This window comes from Brassica oleracea, chromosome C2 (genome assembly GCF_000695525.1).
Source record: "Brassica oleracea var. oleracea cultivar TO1000 chromosome C2, BOL, whole genome shotgun sequence".
NCBI lineage: Eukaryota > Viridiplantae > Streptophyta > Magnoliopsida > Brassicales > Brassicaceae > Brassica > Brassica oleracea.
Genome location: NC_027749.1, coordinates 46189536 through 46206897, shown reverse-complemented (window position 1 = coordinate 46206897; position 17362 = coordinate 46189536). Strand labels below are relative to the sequence as shown.

Genomic DNA, 17362 nt, shown 5'->3' with positions numbered 1-17362 from the left:
TCGTCCTGATCTATGCCTCAGTGTGGGGATTTGTGCTCGCTATCAAGCTAAACCAAAAGAGTCTCACATGAATGCAGTAAAGCGTATTATCAAATACGTGAAAGGCACCCTTGACTTTGGTCTTCATTATACATTTGAGACTAATGTGAATCTTGCAGGTTTTTGTGATGCTGATTGGGCAGGTTGCTTAGATGACAGACACAGCACATCGGGTTGTTGTTTTTTCTTGGGAAACAACATGGTCTCATGGCATAGCAAGAAACAAAACTGTGTCTCTCTATCCACAGCAGAAGCTGAATACATTGCACTAGGAAGTTGTTGCACGCAGCTCCTTTGGATGCGACAAATGCTTGTCGATTACGGTATCACCTCTGCTCCTATGCTTGTTCATTGTGATAACATGAGTGCTATAAATCTGTCTAAAAATCCAGTTCAGCATTCACGTACTAAGCACGTGGATATCAGACATCACTTTGTGCGAGAGTTAGTGGAAATGAGGATTGTGATATTAGAGCATGTCCTAACTGAGAAACAACTTGCAGATCTCTTTACCAAACCATTGGATCACAACACCTTTCTGGGTCTTAGAAAGGCGTTGGGAATCATGGAACTCTGATTAAGACCTAGAGAAGGAGGAAGAATCACTGTAAAAAGAAGAGTCGATGGACTCCGTACGTCGATGCTACTCCATTCCAACTGGATACCTACGACTAACTACACTTCAATGAATTAGGAGCGACTCAAGTTCCTCTACATGCTTCATCATCACAGGAGTTTTGATTTTGGTCAGTCCGTTTATGATCAGATCATCAGTTTTTCAGCTAACGCTAACACTGACAAGTCTCGGAGGATCATCTTCCCTACGCTGATTCAGCAAGTCATTGACTATCAACGAACTGTGTTGTCTTTTGAAGAAGATGATGAGTACACAGGATATCCGAAGCTCGTTGTCAAAGACATCAAGGCAGGTCGAGGACAGGGTGCTGATGCTCGGTCTGTGGATCTTTTAGCTGACATTGAGCGAACCATAGCTGATCTGAAAAACATTCGGATTCGCTTGAGGAGTAAGGGTGTCATACTTGTAGTCATTTCTTGAATTTTATGCGTCTCTAATCTTGTTTGTTTTATCTTAATGTGCATCTACTCAGGGGGAGAATACCCGCAGTACACACAACAGCCTTCACGGGATGAGGAGGTTGTAATGGAGCAGGACAGTGATCAGAGTGAGAGCTTCTGAGCGAATGAAAGTCTGTAGTGTTTACGATGTTGCTATGTTGCTTGGATGTTGCTTCATATGTTCTTTTGAATTAATATGGCTGTGTAATCTGACACTCTTAAGTATATCAATATGTTGTGTTTCTGGTTTCTCGAATTTCAAATTTGTTCAATACAGGGGGAGAATGAGAGACAGTAATTCAATAATGCAGGGGGAGCTGCGATCATGAGATGGTGGCTAGAAGAGCTTGAATTGACTCACTAAGAACAGCACTACATTAGCAAGACATTGTTCTGTGCGTACGACAGGCTCTGATCCTGTGCTATTGGCGACAGCGATATCTAGTTGATGTTAGGACAGCTGGTTCTAAGTTGAGTAGAGTGTCACATTCAGATAAAAAGGGGGAGAATGTAAGCTCAAGATTGTGAGCGTGTTCGAGCTGAGCTAAGAGTGTGTTACACAGTACGGTGATTGTGTAACACAGTATGGCGAGTTTGTTACGAGTGATGACGTGTCACAAACTTATGGAAATAGAAGATATTGCTTGGACGTAAAGCAAAGAAGATCTTCTAGTTTGCAAGATTTTAGGAAATATAATATTGTCTTTTTCGTGTCTACTTAATGAGATAATCTAAGAGAGTTTTAGGTTAAGCATTAAGAGAGAAAAAGCTAGAACAAGAGGTTTGTTCTTGTCGGCTACAGAGATCAAGTAACAAGTGTTTAGCTTGGGTCTCTGTGATTTAGAGATTAGAAACTGGTCTGTCGCTAGTCGTGTGTGACTGAGCATAAATCAGATTAAACAGATCTAGGGGATTGTTTAAAAGGTTTCTAATTTACAAGAAAGTGTTCTTGAAATCTCTTGTGTGTGAGTTATAGTTTAGGTGTCTCTGAACTTTCATCGACCCGATTCTATCCGGGCTCTCTTTTTTTCTGCTGCCAGTAATCTCCTGAAATTCTCTTTGACTTCAAAATTTTAAAATCAAATTTTCTTTTAATCTACATTAGTTTCTTAATCGATTATAGACATATAAATCTATAAATTGATTTTTGAAATGTTCTTAGTTTCTTCTGATTCTCTCCCGAGTTTTGAATCGAGCCGAACTGAATTGATTTATAAATTGGAACATTTCTGACGAGTAGAACTGAAATGAAATTCGGATTGACCACTCTTATTTAAGTAACTAATCAAAATATATTTGTGCTAACTTCTGAGTTGGTTTTGTTACTTTGTATGTTGTAACCAAAAACAGTCTATTTTTTATAGACATGTTACAACAATTTATGACAATCCGGAAACAAAGTACGAGAGCAGGAAAGTTTTAAGGATTTTTAGTAATTAAACCCCTCAACTAAAGATGAATCGTAAAATAAACCCTCAACTAAAAATCATGTGAAATAAACCCTCAATTTTATTTCTGTTAACATACATTACCCTCCATCTAAAAAACCATGACGGAGGGTGACATACGTTAACGGTTTATAAGTTGAGGGTTTATAATGTTGGAAACTTAGTTGAGGGGTTTTTTTACAATTCAAAAACAGTTGAGGGGTTTTATCACTAAAAATCATGTTTTAAAATCTTTATTATCATTTATTCATTGTTTTAGATTGATTTATAAGCCTTTAAAACTCATTTATAAATTTTAATACATTACTTTATAACCGATTTATAAAGTTTCATAAATATTTTAATACTGTTACATATGATTAATACGGCAGTTTCGCAATGATTTTATAATTTTTTACAATTTAATTTCTGCTATTTGTTAGGATAAAATAATATAACATTATTGACTTCATGGACCAATTATCCTTGACACTACTTAAGACTTAATATAACTTAGAAAAATTAAATTATTTAATATTTGACAATGACGATATAAACACACAAATTTTCTTATATCATTATTGCTAAATATCAAATAATTTAATATTTTGAAGTTATATTAAGTTGTAAGTAGTGTTGAAAATTATTAATTTAGGTTGTATAAATTAATTTTATAATAAATTAATGTATTAAAATTTATAAATTAGTTTAAAGGTTAATAAATCAATCTAAAATAATGTATAAATGATAATAAATATTTTAAAACATTTAATGACTTTTAGTGATAAAACCCCTTAACTATTTTTAAATCGTAAAAAACCTCTTCAACTAAGTTTTCAACATTATAAACCCTCAATTTATAAACCGTTAACGTATGTCTCCCTCCGTCACGGTTTTTTAGATGGAGGGTAACATATGTTAACGAAATTAAAGTTGATAGTTTATTTCACCGAATTTTTAGCCGAGGGATTTGATTAGTGAAAACCCAAGTTCTAAAGGTTAAGTATACGTAAGGCTTTAGAGCATCTTCGGAGTCTTAAAAAAATCATCAAAAAATAGTCTCTCAAGCTTTAGAAAACATACATAATAGATTCTTATTGATAAACAAAGAACACTATACTAACTTACCCATATAAAAAAAAACATACCCCATAATTGTTTCCTCCATATATGTATATTTTTTTCTTCTCTGAAACACTTCTCCACATATATACATACATATATCAATATTTTCGATCTGTTTCAGTTTCAATGTTCAGAAATTCCAAATGCAATCGACCTCAACCGTTGTAACCACAATGACAATCATATTATTTTTGGCTTAAAACCAGACAGAATGACAATCATATTATATTTTATTTTAGTAGGTGACAATATATAGTTGTACACACTATACTATATTATAGCTGAAGTTTCAACTATCACCGGCCACTAGTTGTTTTATAACACAATAGTAATTAATACAAGAATCTTGGATCTATACACCCACCACTAACTCTTCTATTAACAGTTGACTTTATCTGTCGATGAAAAGGACTCCAAGCAATCCCCAAAAGACCATGTTTGTCTCCATCATTAACTTTAGATTACAAATCACAAAACACAATCAAACCCACATCACAGAATCACAACCTGATTCTTTCCATCTCATCAGAGAAACATAAACATGGTGAGACAAAGAAGGAAGTCAGAGAAAGAAGAAGAGAAGCGAGAACAAGAAGATCAGAAGGCGCAGCCAAGGCAAAGAAGCGTGAGCAGAAGAAACATGCAATCTCTGGTGATCGGGCTTGTTGGAGGTTCGTTGACTCTCGGGGCTTATTCTCAGCCCTATGTTTCTCCGGGCACATCTATCGGCGCTGGTCTCTTTGTCCTCTTCTTTGGCTTGCTTGTCAGCGAAGGTTTTATCTCTCTTTAAAAAAATGTTTCCATATAAGCAAGTTTTAACTATGCTTTTGTTTAATGTATGTTTACATATATACATATCTATATGAGCATCTTGTTTGATTTGAAAATTGTTGGGACTCTTTTTGAATTAATGTGATCCAATCCATATTGTTTCTACGGAGGAATTTTTTTTTTTGTATCTGGTAGAATATGTGTTGATCTATATATCTTCCAATATACAAAATTGTTACTAATACATAGTCCCGCAAAATAGTTGAGGAAGATGATGCAATGAATTCGAAACCTTGATGATATATGCATCCATATACACACTTAGATACAAAGGCATATATATTTACGAAGCAGACCCGTGCTTAGGAATTTTAAAGAAAAAACAAAAAGAGATAGATTAATTTATCAAAATTTTGTAGTAGTAATATTATAACATTTAAGAAAAATAATATTATCTGAATAGTCTTTTAAGCTAATGTTGTTACTGATTACTGTATTCATATAAAATGTTGCATGTATTTGTAAAATTTTAAAGTGACTGAATAAGCATAATGAAAATTGTATGAGAAGATAAAATGTATAAAAAGGGGTGTCTCCTCTGTTAAACAAACATTTCAGCATTCACATATTTAAATCAAAAGCGAGAGAGAGAGAGAGAGAGAGATACAGATACTTACGGTTTCTTATACTCTCCTTTCTCACTTGCAAGCTTCTCTCCAACACTGTCTCCTCTGTTAAACAAACATTTCAGCATTCACATATTTAAATCAAAAGCGAGAGAGAGAGAGAGAGAGAGATACAGATACTTACGGTTTCTTATACTCTCCTTTCTCACTTGCAAGCTTCTCTCCAACACTGTCTCCTCTGTTAAACAAACATTTCAGCATTCACATATTTAAATCAAAAGCGAGAGAGAGAGAGAGAGAGAGATACAGATACTTACGGTTTCTTATACTCTCCTTTCTCACTTGCAAGCTTCTCTCCAACACTGTCTCCTCTGTTAAACAAACATTTCAGCATTCACATATTTAAATCAAAAGCGAGAGAGAGAGAGATACAGATACTTACGGTTTCTTATACTCTCCTTTCTCACTTGCAAGCTTCTCTCCAACACTGTCTCCTCTGTTAAACAAACATTTCAGCATTCACATATTTAAATCAAAAGCGAGAGAGAGAGAGATACAGATACTTACGGTTTCTTATACTCTCCTTTCTCACTTGCAAGCTTCTCTCCAACACTGTCTCCTCTGTTAAACAAACATTTCAGCATTCACATATTTAAATCAAAAGCGAGAGAGAGAGAGATACAGATACTTACGGTTTCTTATACTCTCCTTTCTCACTTGCAAGCTTCTCTCCAACACTGTCTCCTCTGTTAAACAAACATTTCAGCATTCACATATTTAAATCAAAAGCGAGAGAGAGAGAGATACAGATACTTACGGTTTCTTATACTCTCCTTTCTCACTTGCAAGCTTCTCTCCAACACTGTCTCCTCTGTTAAACAAACATTTCAGCATTCACATATTTAAATCAAAAGCGAGAGAGAGAGAGATACAGATACTTACGGTTTCTTATACTCTCCTTTCTCACTTGCAAGCTTCTCTCCAACACTGTCTCCTCTGTTAAACAAACATTTCAGCATTCACATATTTAAATCAAAAGCGAGAGAGAGAGAGATACAGATACTTACGGTTTCTTATACTCTCCTTTCTCACTTGCAAGCTTCTCTCCAACACAAGATCTTCTTCCTGTGAGGAGAATGAACAAGGCGAAGTAAGGTGAAAAATCGTTCGTAGACAAATATAACAAAGGAAAATTAACAAACTCGAGTTGTCCAAAAATATACACATAAACATTGTCTTGATATATTTATAGAGATATACGCTTAAGAATACAAAAACAAAAAGCAATATCAAATAAATGTGCTACTCTTAGTCATGGTTTATTTTTTTGGCCGAGTACCTGTTAACAAAGAGAAAACAAATCTAGATGTGAAAAATGCAATAAACTAAAGTACGGTATACTTATAATGAATAAAATTTTGAAATAGCATAGCTTACCATCTCCTAAATGACGTTGCCGAGTCCAGTTGACCCGGCTGAAGATGGAGTATGGATTGCACGTGGACTAGATGATGGAGTGGCTGGAACGTATGCAGCTTGATCAGATTGGGGATCATTACCAGTCAAACTGAAACCTGTACATTGGAACAATTTGATCCTAATCCTCTCTGAGATGAAGTAGAATGGAGTGACAAAGAAGAACAACCCAAGAAGCGCTGCTCCAACTAAACAATAGCGGCTCTTAAACATCGCCACCGTTGCAGTGCCCAAAGCAATCACCAAGAAAAACAAAGCAACAGACACGCCAACATAGGCGGCCTTCACAAGCCTTCTTAACATCCTCTTATTAGAGGGAGTCATCACCATGATCACCAACAAGGCAAAGAACGCAAACCAAGCAGACAACCACAGCGACAACTGGAAGGTGAGTTTGAAAAACCGTTTGTTGAGCAGGGACACATGTGGGTTTATGCCTCCGGCAAGGGCAACCGTAACCAGGAGACCGGCCATTGTACCCATAATTGTGTGCGTGTTGGTCAAGTAAGGAGATTCCCATGGTTTAGCCTTCATAGGAAGGACTGCCGACTTCACATTGAGTTCCTTCAACTCTACAAGAATCTGATGAAGCAACACAACAACCATGTCGCATTCATCTGCAGGAGTACTTGCAACTTCAAACTCTCTGCTGAGAGAGCGAACAACATGAGATGATCTTCTTCCTGTGTCTCCTCTCCTAAACAAACATTTCAGCATTCACATATTTAAATCAAAAGCGAGAGAGAATCTGCTGAGAGAGCGAACAACATGAGATGATCTTCTTCCTGTTTCTCCTCTGTTAAACAAACATTTCGGCATTCACATATTTAAATCAAAAGCGAGAGAGAGAGAGAGAGAGAGACAGATACTTACAGTTTCTTATACTCTCCTTTCTCACTTGCAAGCTTCTCTCCAACACTGTCTCCTCTGTTAAACAATACTTACGGTTTCTTATACTCTCATTTCTCACTTGCAAGCTTCTCTGTGTCTCCTCTGTTAAACAAACATTTCAGCATTCACATATTTAAATCAAAAGCGAGAGAGAGAGAGAGAGAGATACAGATACTTACAGTTTCTTATACTCTCCTTTCTCACTTGCAAGCTTCTCTCCAACACAAGATCTTCTTCATGTGTCTCCTCCTGCAATATATTTGGATTAGATTTTCAAATCCATTAAAATGTAGAAACCAATAACACCCTCTTAATTTTGATAGACACCAATTCCTATAAATTTCATGAACTTTGAATCTTTATAGGAAAATGTACAAATAAAGAACATAATTTTTATTGACAAAAATAATATAACAAAATTTTGATTGACAAAAATAATTAAACCATAATCATTTCCATACCATATAGACAGATAAAGTCATTTTAAAAGTGAAATTAAAATCTACTAACAAAAGAATAATAAAAGTCACTTATTTCTATACAATTTTATTATATCAGAATGCAAAAAAAGTTTGTTCCTCTATTATAACGATATTAAATTTCCAAATCTATCACATCAATAAGTTTGACGTACATATCTAATAAAAATGCTATAAAAATTCTCTTCAAAACCTAATGTTAGCATACTGCTAGAAGAATGATTTCAAATACATAATCCAATAACACGAGAATTTAAAAGAATTGATGAAATACATAATTGAATACCAGAAGAATTTAATGGAAACTTCAATTTTCTCAAATTCAGTTGATCTTCTAAATTAAATATACCACATTAAGACTTACAAAGACATACTTTTGACATCTACATTGTTGCATAGGTGAGTGACGAGGGTGGTCTTACTGCAACCGGAAGGAGCATACACCACGAGACTAAAGACACTATCATTGTCAATGAATCTCTTCCTAACATCCATCAGTGGCCAATCCAATCAAACGGGAACCTTATAAAGCTTTGCAACATAACAAATTTGCACACTAGTGACTAGTCTCCTCGATCTCGTTTATGATATACGAGGTTTCTGTGTACTAGTTTTTATTTTCATGGATCTTAGTGATCTTGAATATGGAGACTTTGTTTTTGAGTTTTAGTCAACACCTTACAAGTTCTTTCAACTACTTCCAGCTTAGAATAGCAATAGTGAATAAGTACAATACGATATCAAAATCAAATATAATTTTGACAAAGAATATTAAGCTAGAAAATTAATGTGGAATATCATAGTATCTATTTCAAGTGCATCAATCAGATTATACATGGCTGCATCACTATCGCTTCTCCAGCATCCTTCTTTGATAAAAGATGAATCGATTTTGCTATACCAAGCTCTTGGAGCTTGTTTTAGTCCATATAAAGCTTTCCGTAACCTTAAAACCTTGTCTTCAGCTCCCTCTTGAACATATCCTAGAGGTTGTTCATTATAAACCTCTTCAGTAATTTTTCCCATTTAGAAACACTGACTTTACATCTAACTGATGTAGTATCCATTGCTTATGAGCTGCCACTGCAAGAACCATCCGAATGGTATCATGTCTAGACACTGGTGCAAAAGTTTCAGTGTATTCTTCGCCATAAGGTTGTGAATAACCCCTTGCAAATAATTTTGCTTTTAGCTTACGCACTTGGCCATTTTCATCTGTCTTTATCTTATAGATCCATTTGACTCCCACTGCTTCCTTTCCTTGTGGTTTTTCTGTTAGGTACCAAGTTTCATTCTTGATAATCATTCTGATTTCTTCATCCATTGCAAGTCTCCATTCCTTATCTCTTACGGCTTCTTCAAAACAAGTAGGTTCTCCCATAGCTACGCAAACAAAACTCTTCAACCAGATTGTTTTGGTCCTGGTGAATAATCACTTTCTGTCCAAATTGTGGTTTCTGTCTGTGGTGTAGATGCAAACTCGTTTTCTTGTGGCATATGATTTTGCATTCGTTGAAATTGTTTCCATAAGAGGGAAATAAGGATTAATGGTCATATATGTTTATATGTTGATGATTTAATTCTTACTGGAAGTTCAGAGAAGATGATTCAGACGTTCAAAGACAAATTGAATTCAAAATTTGAGATGAGTGATATGGGAAGCCTGAAATATTTCTTAAGACTTGAAATCAAACAAGCTCCAGGAGATATTTTTTTATGCAAACACTCTGTTGAAGAAATTCAGTATGCAAGGCAGCAAGCCTATTTCTACTCCTCTTACACCTTACAACAAAGATAATCAAGAAGATGAAGACTTTCGTGATGCAGGTAAATATAGAAGTTTAGTAGGAGGGTTATTGTTGTACTTAGCAACAACACAGCCAGATATATATATCATTATTCGCCGCAGCTTCTTATCTATCAAGGTATATGCAAAACTCCTAAACTAAGTCACTACAAAGAGGCTAAAAGAGTACTTGGCTACATTAGAGGAACAAGTGACTACGGTTTAAGTTTCCAGCAAGTTGCAGAGACAAAATTAGTTGGATTTTCGGATTCAGACTAGGGAGGATGCAAAGAAGATATGAAAAGTACACCAGGCTATTGTTTCAGCCTTGGAAGTGGGGGAAAACTCAAAAACAAGGAACAATAGTATCAAGAAAGTTGTAACAGAATGAAAAAGTACTTTCTCAGATTAACAATGTACGTACAAGCAGAGTATTTATACATACATTGTATACGGTTTAGTAAAAGGAAGCTAAACCGATGACTTAACCAATGATTAAGCAAAAGAAAACTTAACCAAAAGTCTAATTTAAACCGGGTTCTCTATTACACCCCCTCAAACCGAAGCTGTGGAAGAGGCTCCAAAATGTAAAGACCATGCATGAGCAATCCTTTACCAATCGTCAAGTCCCGAATATGGTCCTGTATAAACCAAGAATCATAATAAACATGAGTAGACAAATCTCGATTCTGCAATAAGGAACTAACACTCAACAAGTTGAACTTGAAACTATCAACATGTAAGACATTTTGTAAAACAAGGTGTTCTGAAATATGCACTGTCCCCGTGTGACTGATAGGTACACTAGTGCCATTAGGTAGAGAGACTGTCACACCTGAAACAGGGCAAACTTCACTAAACAAACTCAAGTCAGAGCATACGTGGCTTGTAGCACCACTGTCGACAATCCAACATCCATAGGGTAATATTGAATAGAGTGGAAAGGCAATGATGTTGAAATGTAAAAATATGGTTTTCAAAACGAAGGTTAGTAGAAGGAAACACAATCGAAACCTCACCAGCAGTAGAAGTAGAGGCCATGAAACCATGTTCAGTAATAGTGCCCGTTGGTTGTTGAGATGAAGGTTGCTTGTCATTGATTCTTGTTTGAGCAATCAACTGATTCAACAAACTCTAAACTTGATCCGTTGTGAACTGGTTAAGATTCAGAGAAGGAGCTGCAACAGCATTAGCAGTCTGAGTTTGTTGAAATTGATCTCTATTGTGGGAACTGAGACTTAGGCGTAGACTGTTATTGCTGGCCACGGGAGTTAGACGGTGAAGACCGCTGATGCAACTTATGTCCTGGAGGATAGCCGTGAAGTTTATAACACTTCTGAACTGTGTGACCATTACGTCCACAATGAGTACAAACAGGCTTTGGAGGGTATCAATTGCCTTGATAAGCCGCTGCATAAGCTGCATTGTCAGTAAGACCGTTATAGAAGCTAGACTATGGAAGGTTAATAGCAGCAGAGTCTATAGGACCAGAGTTTTGAAAAGCAACTGTATCTAGTCTTGTAGAAGGCTTGATAGTCTTTTGTCTCTCATCCTGAGCCACCATATTAAAGACATCTTCAATGTCAGGAATGGGCTTCAACATAAGGATGTGACGCCGTGTAGACTCATATGCTTCATTCAATCCCATAAGAAACTTCGTAACGCGGCTCTTCTGATGCATCTTCTCCCATAAAGAAGCAGCATTGCACTCATAACGACCACAAGTACATACCGGAATCTCCACATAGTTCCTATACTCCTCCCACAAAGTAACAAGCTCGGTATAGTATGTACTGATGTCCATTGATCCTTGTTGAATTGAACTCAGTATGATTCAGCGAACAACAGAATCAAGAAGACGAGAGAGATTCGCGATACCAGTTCAATCAAATCGAGGAGAAAACGGAGACATAGGTCAATCGTTAGCTGACGAATCGAAACGCTCATCCTTGAATCGATTTGATGAAGACGAAGATCGATAATCAAATGCGGAGGCTTAGTATGTGCTCTGATACCATATCAAGAAAGTTGTAACAGAATGAAAAAATACTTTCTCAGATTAACAATGTACGTACAAGCAGAGTATTTATACATACATTGTATACGGTTTAGTAAAAGGAAGCTAAACCGATGACTTAACCAATGATTAAGCAAAAGGAAACTTAACCAAAAGTGTAATTTAAACCGTGTTCTCTATTAAATAGCACAATCTACTGCAAAAGCTGAATACATATAGCTTTAAGTGAGGCAACAAATCATATAAGTTTAGATATAAATACATGAATATATATGTATGTAAATAAATGGATTTGTTTTACATACAAATGTTTCATAGGGATGCTCTCAAGTCCGGCTCTGACTGCTAGGTATCTGACAATCCTCTGAAAGAGAGGCTCCGGAGTTCCCATGGAAGGCACATGTGATTCAAGTACTATTTCCATAGAAGCTTGTTGGCTTTAATCAAAAGGATATAATCTATACTATTATTTATGAAGTGATTTAGCTTATTTGTCATAATTTCCATGATTTTAAGTAATTTTGCTTATTTGTCATGTTTTACTTATGTTTAAGCTGAGTTATTAATTTATTAATAGTTTTTAGTTGAGTCCATAATTTATGAATTTAAATAATATAACTATAAAATATGTAATCTATATATATATATATAAATATTTGTATCTCTCCTACTGAAACACGTCAGCGCCAGGTAGATAAGTCGCTGTCTTTCATGGCGACACGTGTCCTGGTCGAATGAAACTCATCGTTTCATTTTTTTCTGGTGTGGGCTTTGATTGTAATCTGGCCCGAGAAGATGGAGTTTGTCTCTAACCCTAATCTTGGAGAATATGAATTGGCGTTCGTAAATCGCCGTCGTACGACGACGGCAGAATGATTCGACTTTATCCCTCACCTGAGTCCAGATTCAGTGACGAAAATCAAAACCATGGGATACTCCTCAGGAGGATCAATCCGATCCATATCGAAACCACTACCCATCACAGCGCTAAGCTCAACAGTCTCCCTTTCTTCAACCCACAAAGAATCTCCGCCGTAGATCCAACAATACTCTTCACCAAAAAAAACTCAAAAGCACCGCGAGAAGCCGTAAACGAAGGAGGAGAAGCGATCGCCAAGAACAAGGGCTTCTCGACATCGGGAACACGGAGCTGGAGGTACTGGCCGGGCCGGGTGTAGGAAGCCACGAGATCATGGGAGTTATAATCTTCGATCGAGATGTGGAATAGCGATTCGGCGGCGGATTCGATTAGAGAGAGGAGCTGGGTCCAGAGAGAGGCGTCCTGGAGAACCGCCGCGGCGGTGACGATGGAGACGACACGGTTGTTACGGGAGTAGATAACAGGAGAAGCGGAGATTGCGTGCGAGGGGGAGGCGGCGCAGGATAAACATGGAGGAGATGGGTGGCTAAATTGCGCATGGGTGCTGGTGATAGACGGGGAGAGAGAAAGAGTGGACATGGTGTGTTGTGGAATTTTTTTTTTTTTTTGGCCGGTGGTAGGAAAGGGCGGCCCGATATGTACGGTGACACAAGGAGTGTTTTTTCTTCAAAACACCTAAATCTGAAATAGGTTCTATGTTTTGCCACGTGGACACTTATGATATGGTTTACTGTCTTCTTCCTATCCACAAAGGTTCTCAATACAAAGAGAGCATACAATTTGTCGGGTGAAAAAAAAAAAGAACATACAATTTGTGAAGTGATTTAGACTGTTTTTTTTAACATAAGATTTTGGAGCGTTCATATATTTTTAGTCCAATGATTGTTTTTTAATTATAGTATTTGCACCTATTCGTAATGGAAATTCACTATGTAATCAATAGTTTTAAAGAAAACTAATCTTTTGGAGTAGATTCCAAGAAAAATCAATTGTTTCATATACATCCAATTTTATACTCTATCTATTTCATAATAAATGTCACTTTAATTTATTTTTTTTTTAAGTAAATATCATTCTACAATTTCAGTGTAATTTTGTACATTAAATTTATGTTTTACGTTTTTGGATAACCAATAAGTTTTTTTTTAAATAATTTTTATTTAATGAATCATACATTAAATAAAAATATACTAATCTATTACACAATTTTATTAATCTCCGTAAAAAGGTCAAATTGACAATTAAAATAAAACTAAGAGAGTATACTCTTTTCTGACTTTGTGGAGTAGTTGCTGGTTAACGAAAAGCATAAGAAATATTGACATACTGATTGGGTACGTACTTGCACCGTCCGAACAAAAGACAACATGCAAAAGTTAGAATAGAACCGAAACTAAAAATATTTAAAATAAAGCAAAAAGGTTAAATGATCAATATTGCCAAAATGAAATCAGAATATCCCTTTATTCGGATTATCTCAACAATTATATTAGAAAGTTTAGTCTACAGTAAAGAGACTGGAGATGAATTTTTTTTATAGTAAACATGTTTCTAACATAAAGCAATAAAAAAAATTTAAGAAAAACACACAATAATGATACAAAATTAATATAAGATATAACTAAAATGTTAAACAAAAATAAATTTATGTGCGCTAAGTGTTTCCATCTTCAAATTTTAACCAGTCATCTTCGTTATAAAATAAATTCCATACACTACTTAAAAACAAATATGCCACAAATAGGTTTAACTGATATATATTCATCTTATCATATCCCATACAATGTTTCTTATTCATAAATACAAATAACACTTTCAATAAATAACACTCCTATGTATTCATCTCATAATATCCATACAATGTTACTTATTCATAAATACAAATAACACTTTCAATAAATAAAATTCGTCTACATCATAATAGATATATGTTTGAAGAAGAGAACATGACTTCACGTAAAACCCAGATGTACCTGACCACATAACTACATCAAGATAGAACATGAAAACTACTTCACCTCTATTCCATTAAACATGGACCTGGAACCAAATTATGCTCTTTTATTTGATTCCAAAGCAGAACCACCAGATTTGCAGAGAGAAATCTCACCATTAATATAAATCGCCGGAATACGAATCAAACCAATATATCCATTAAGATCAAATTCTCTACCGCTGCTCTTGGATATCTTACTGATACAACCATAAACATCATGCAATATATGCTCACATACGATGACATACTGATCCATCAAATTTCGCACGTAGCGCGGTCTTCTCCTAGTTAGATATATAACTATTTTGATTTTGCTTATTTATCATATTTTCCATGATTTTAGTCAATTTTGTTTATTTTTCATGTTTTTATTAGGTTTTAACTTAGTCATTGATTTATTAATAATTTTTAGCTAAATCACTGATTTATCAATTTAAAAAAAAACCATAATGAATTTTATATATAATTAAAAAGGAATTTTAATTTAATAATATTTAAATCTATATGTTATATATTCTCTCTCTCTTTCTCTTTTAGCTCCAACTTCTCTCTCAGTTTACAAATCGAACTTGCGATCCGGTGGCCGGCGGCCATATTGCCGTCGGTCGCCATCTCTGTTTTTTGCTTTTGTTATCTCCGGCTTAGTGTCGGTGTCTCTTTCGGCTGTGTCCGATTATCATTTCCGTAAAATCGGATTTATCTTTTCGTTGTTTTCTTTTTGTAAAAACTGTTAATCTCTTTGCTAGGTTTTAAAGCTTATGTCCGAAAGATCGAAGGCGTCCTTCCTTTTTGGCTGCTTGTTCCATCTCTCATGCGTGTGTAAATCCTTGCTTTGTCATAAAGATTTACTTTGAAGCATAGGTTCTCCTTGAGTGAAGGATCGAGATGATGTTGTTGATGGGGGTAGAGTATGGTGATTCGGAGCTTTTCGTCGAGTTTGATGAGGTTTCCGGAGAGTACTTGTTCACCAATCAACGGAGGACTACTATACCGGAGAAAGCTTCCGCCTTTCGGTTTCTTTCGGTTATCAACTGCGAAGAGATTAATTCGGTACATGTTTGGTAGAAGGAATCTCTGGAGCTTCACGGCAAGAGTTAAACTATAATCTGCATCACCGAAAAAGCACTGTAACACGATCTGATTGGAACGGCGAGTTTGAAACAGGTGGAGACTTCTAGAGTCCTTTGCAAGCCACAGTTTTTGCAACACGTGGACTCCACTTATTTTGTCTCAATCTTATCTTTTACGTTGCTTGTGGTTTGTTCCTAACCATCTTGTACCTAAACCAAACTATACCCATTATGGGTCTTAATGAAAATATGTTGACAAAAAAAAAAAAAAAAAATCTATATGTTATATTAAAATTCTTATTTTTCATATTTTATTAGGTTTTAAGCTTTTATATAAGTCATTGATTTATTATTAGTTTTTAACCGAGTATTTATTAATTTTTACAAAACTCGTAATGAATTTAATATATAATAAAACACGCATTTTATTTTAATAATATTAAATTTATATGTTATATTAAATAATTAATTATAAACTAATATAATAAAATTGTGAAAATATATTTAAAAATTAAGAGAATCCTTATATATATTATGTTGTTATCTGAAAACAATATTTTTTTATTATAAAGTTATAAAACTAAGATATAAAATAGTTTATAATTAAATATTAGTCAAACAAAAATATTTATATAAAGATATTTTCTAAACTATTTCTAATATATGAGTGTTTTAAAACTTTTAACACAATAATAAGTACATAGTTTGATGAACGTTTTTTGACATGTATGAATAATTTGATGTTTTATTTAACTACTTAAAATCATAAATAATAACTTAACTTGTGACTGAGTTCAAAACAAATTTTTTTGCTTTTACTTTAAACCAGTTTAGTCCGTGAAACACTATAGCTTCGTTTGGTGACCACTAGAAGAAGAATAAAAATGAACAAAATAAAAAATAAAATTTCTTTTGAGGAGTTGAAAAAAAATATGATTTTTATTCAATTTGTTCCTTATCAAAATTGCATAGAGAATTTTTTTTATTATAAATTCATTCCTCCATGGGAAATTTAGAAGAAAAAAAGTGGGATCTACCTTTCAATAATTTGACTAAAATTTTAACATAATTGGTATACATTTTGAGGAACAAAAAATTCACTATAAATTCATTTCTTCAATATATTCACCAATTAGAGTTTATAATGACGATTTTTGGATTAATAAGACATAAAATAATAAGTATTCGTAAAATGATTATGTCCGCATCCGCGGGCAAAACACCTGGTAGTCAATTAATCATAAAAACTAGAATTAGGCGTTAAAACTTAACACGCACGTAGTGATTAAAGAAAAGGAAAATCACTTTGAAATTTTTCCTTTTTTTTTTCCTTACCCAACTCCAAGGCTCCATTATAAATACAAAGGATCATTAATCACTATCACCGATTATTCATTCACTAGGATAAGATCCGCGGGAATTAAGTTATTATTTTTATTATATTTTGGAGAATGAAACAATAGTTTGGCTTCATTTGGATTAGGGGTGTTCAATCCAGATATCGGATTGGTTTCGGTTCGGTTCGGTTTTTTTCGGTATTTTGGTTAGTAAAATATAACTACTATTCTAAATCCATATTTACTTTGACTTTAATCTTTCACATACTTTTGAAAGATTTCAACTGGACAACTAAATTGATCAGTCAATCTTGTTGCTTTAAATCATTAGTATTTATATATATATTATTTAGTTTGAATATTTA

At 34.6% G+C, this 17362-nt stretch overlaps 1 protein-coding gene and 1 pseudogene across 1 annotated transcript; one reads left to right on the top strand and one right to left on the bottom strand.

Annotated features, from left to right (window-relative positions):
- Nucleotides 1-4057: 4057 nt before the first annotated feature.
- On the top strand, nt 4058-4598 carry LOC106326294. The gene has a single exon (XM_013764307.1). The coding sequence runs from the start codon at nt 4210-4212 to the stop codon at nt 4456-4458; it is 249 nt and encodes an 82-aa protein (XP_013619761.1). The 5' UTR covers nt 4058-4209; the 3' UTR covers nt 4459-4598.
- A 7756-nt stretch (nt 4599-12354) lies between these two features.
- LOC106325866 lies at nt 12355-13400 on the bottom strand (annotated as a pseudogene).
- Between the last annotated feature and the right edge of the window lie 3962 nt (nt 13401-17362).

Excerpts from the sequence above, each read along its gene's own strand:
- LOC106326294 (XM_013764307.1), top strand. The coding sequence starts at position 4,210 with ATGGTGAGACAAAGAAGGAAGTCAGAGAAAGAAGAAGAGAAGCGAGAA.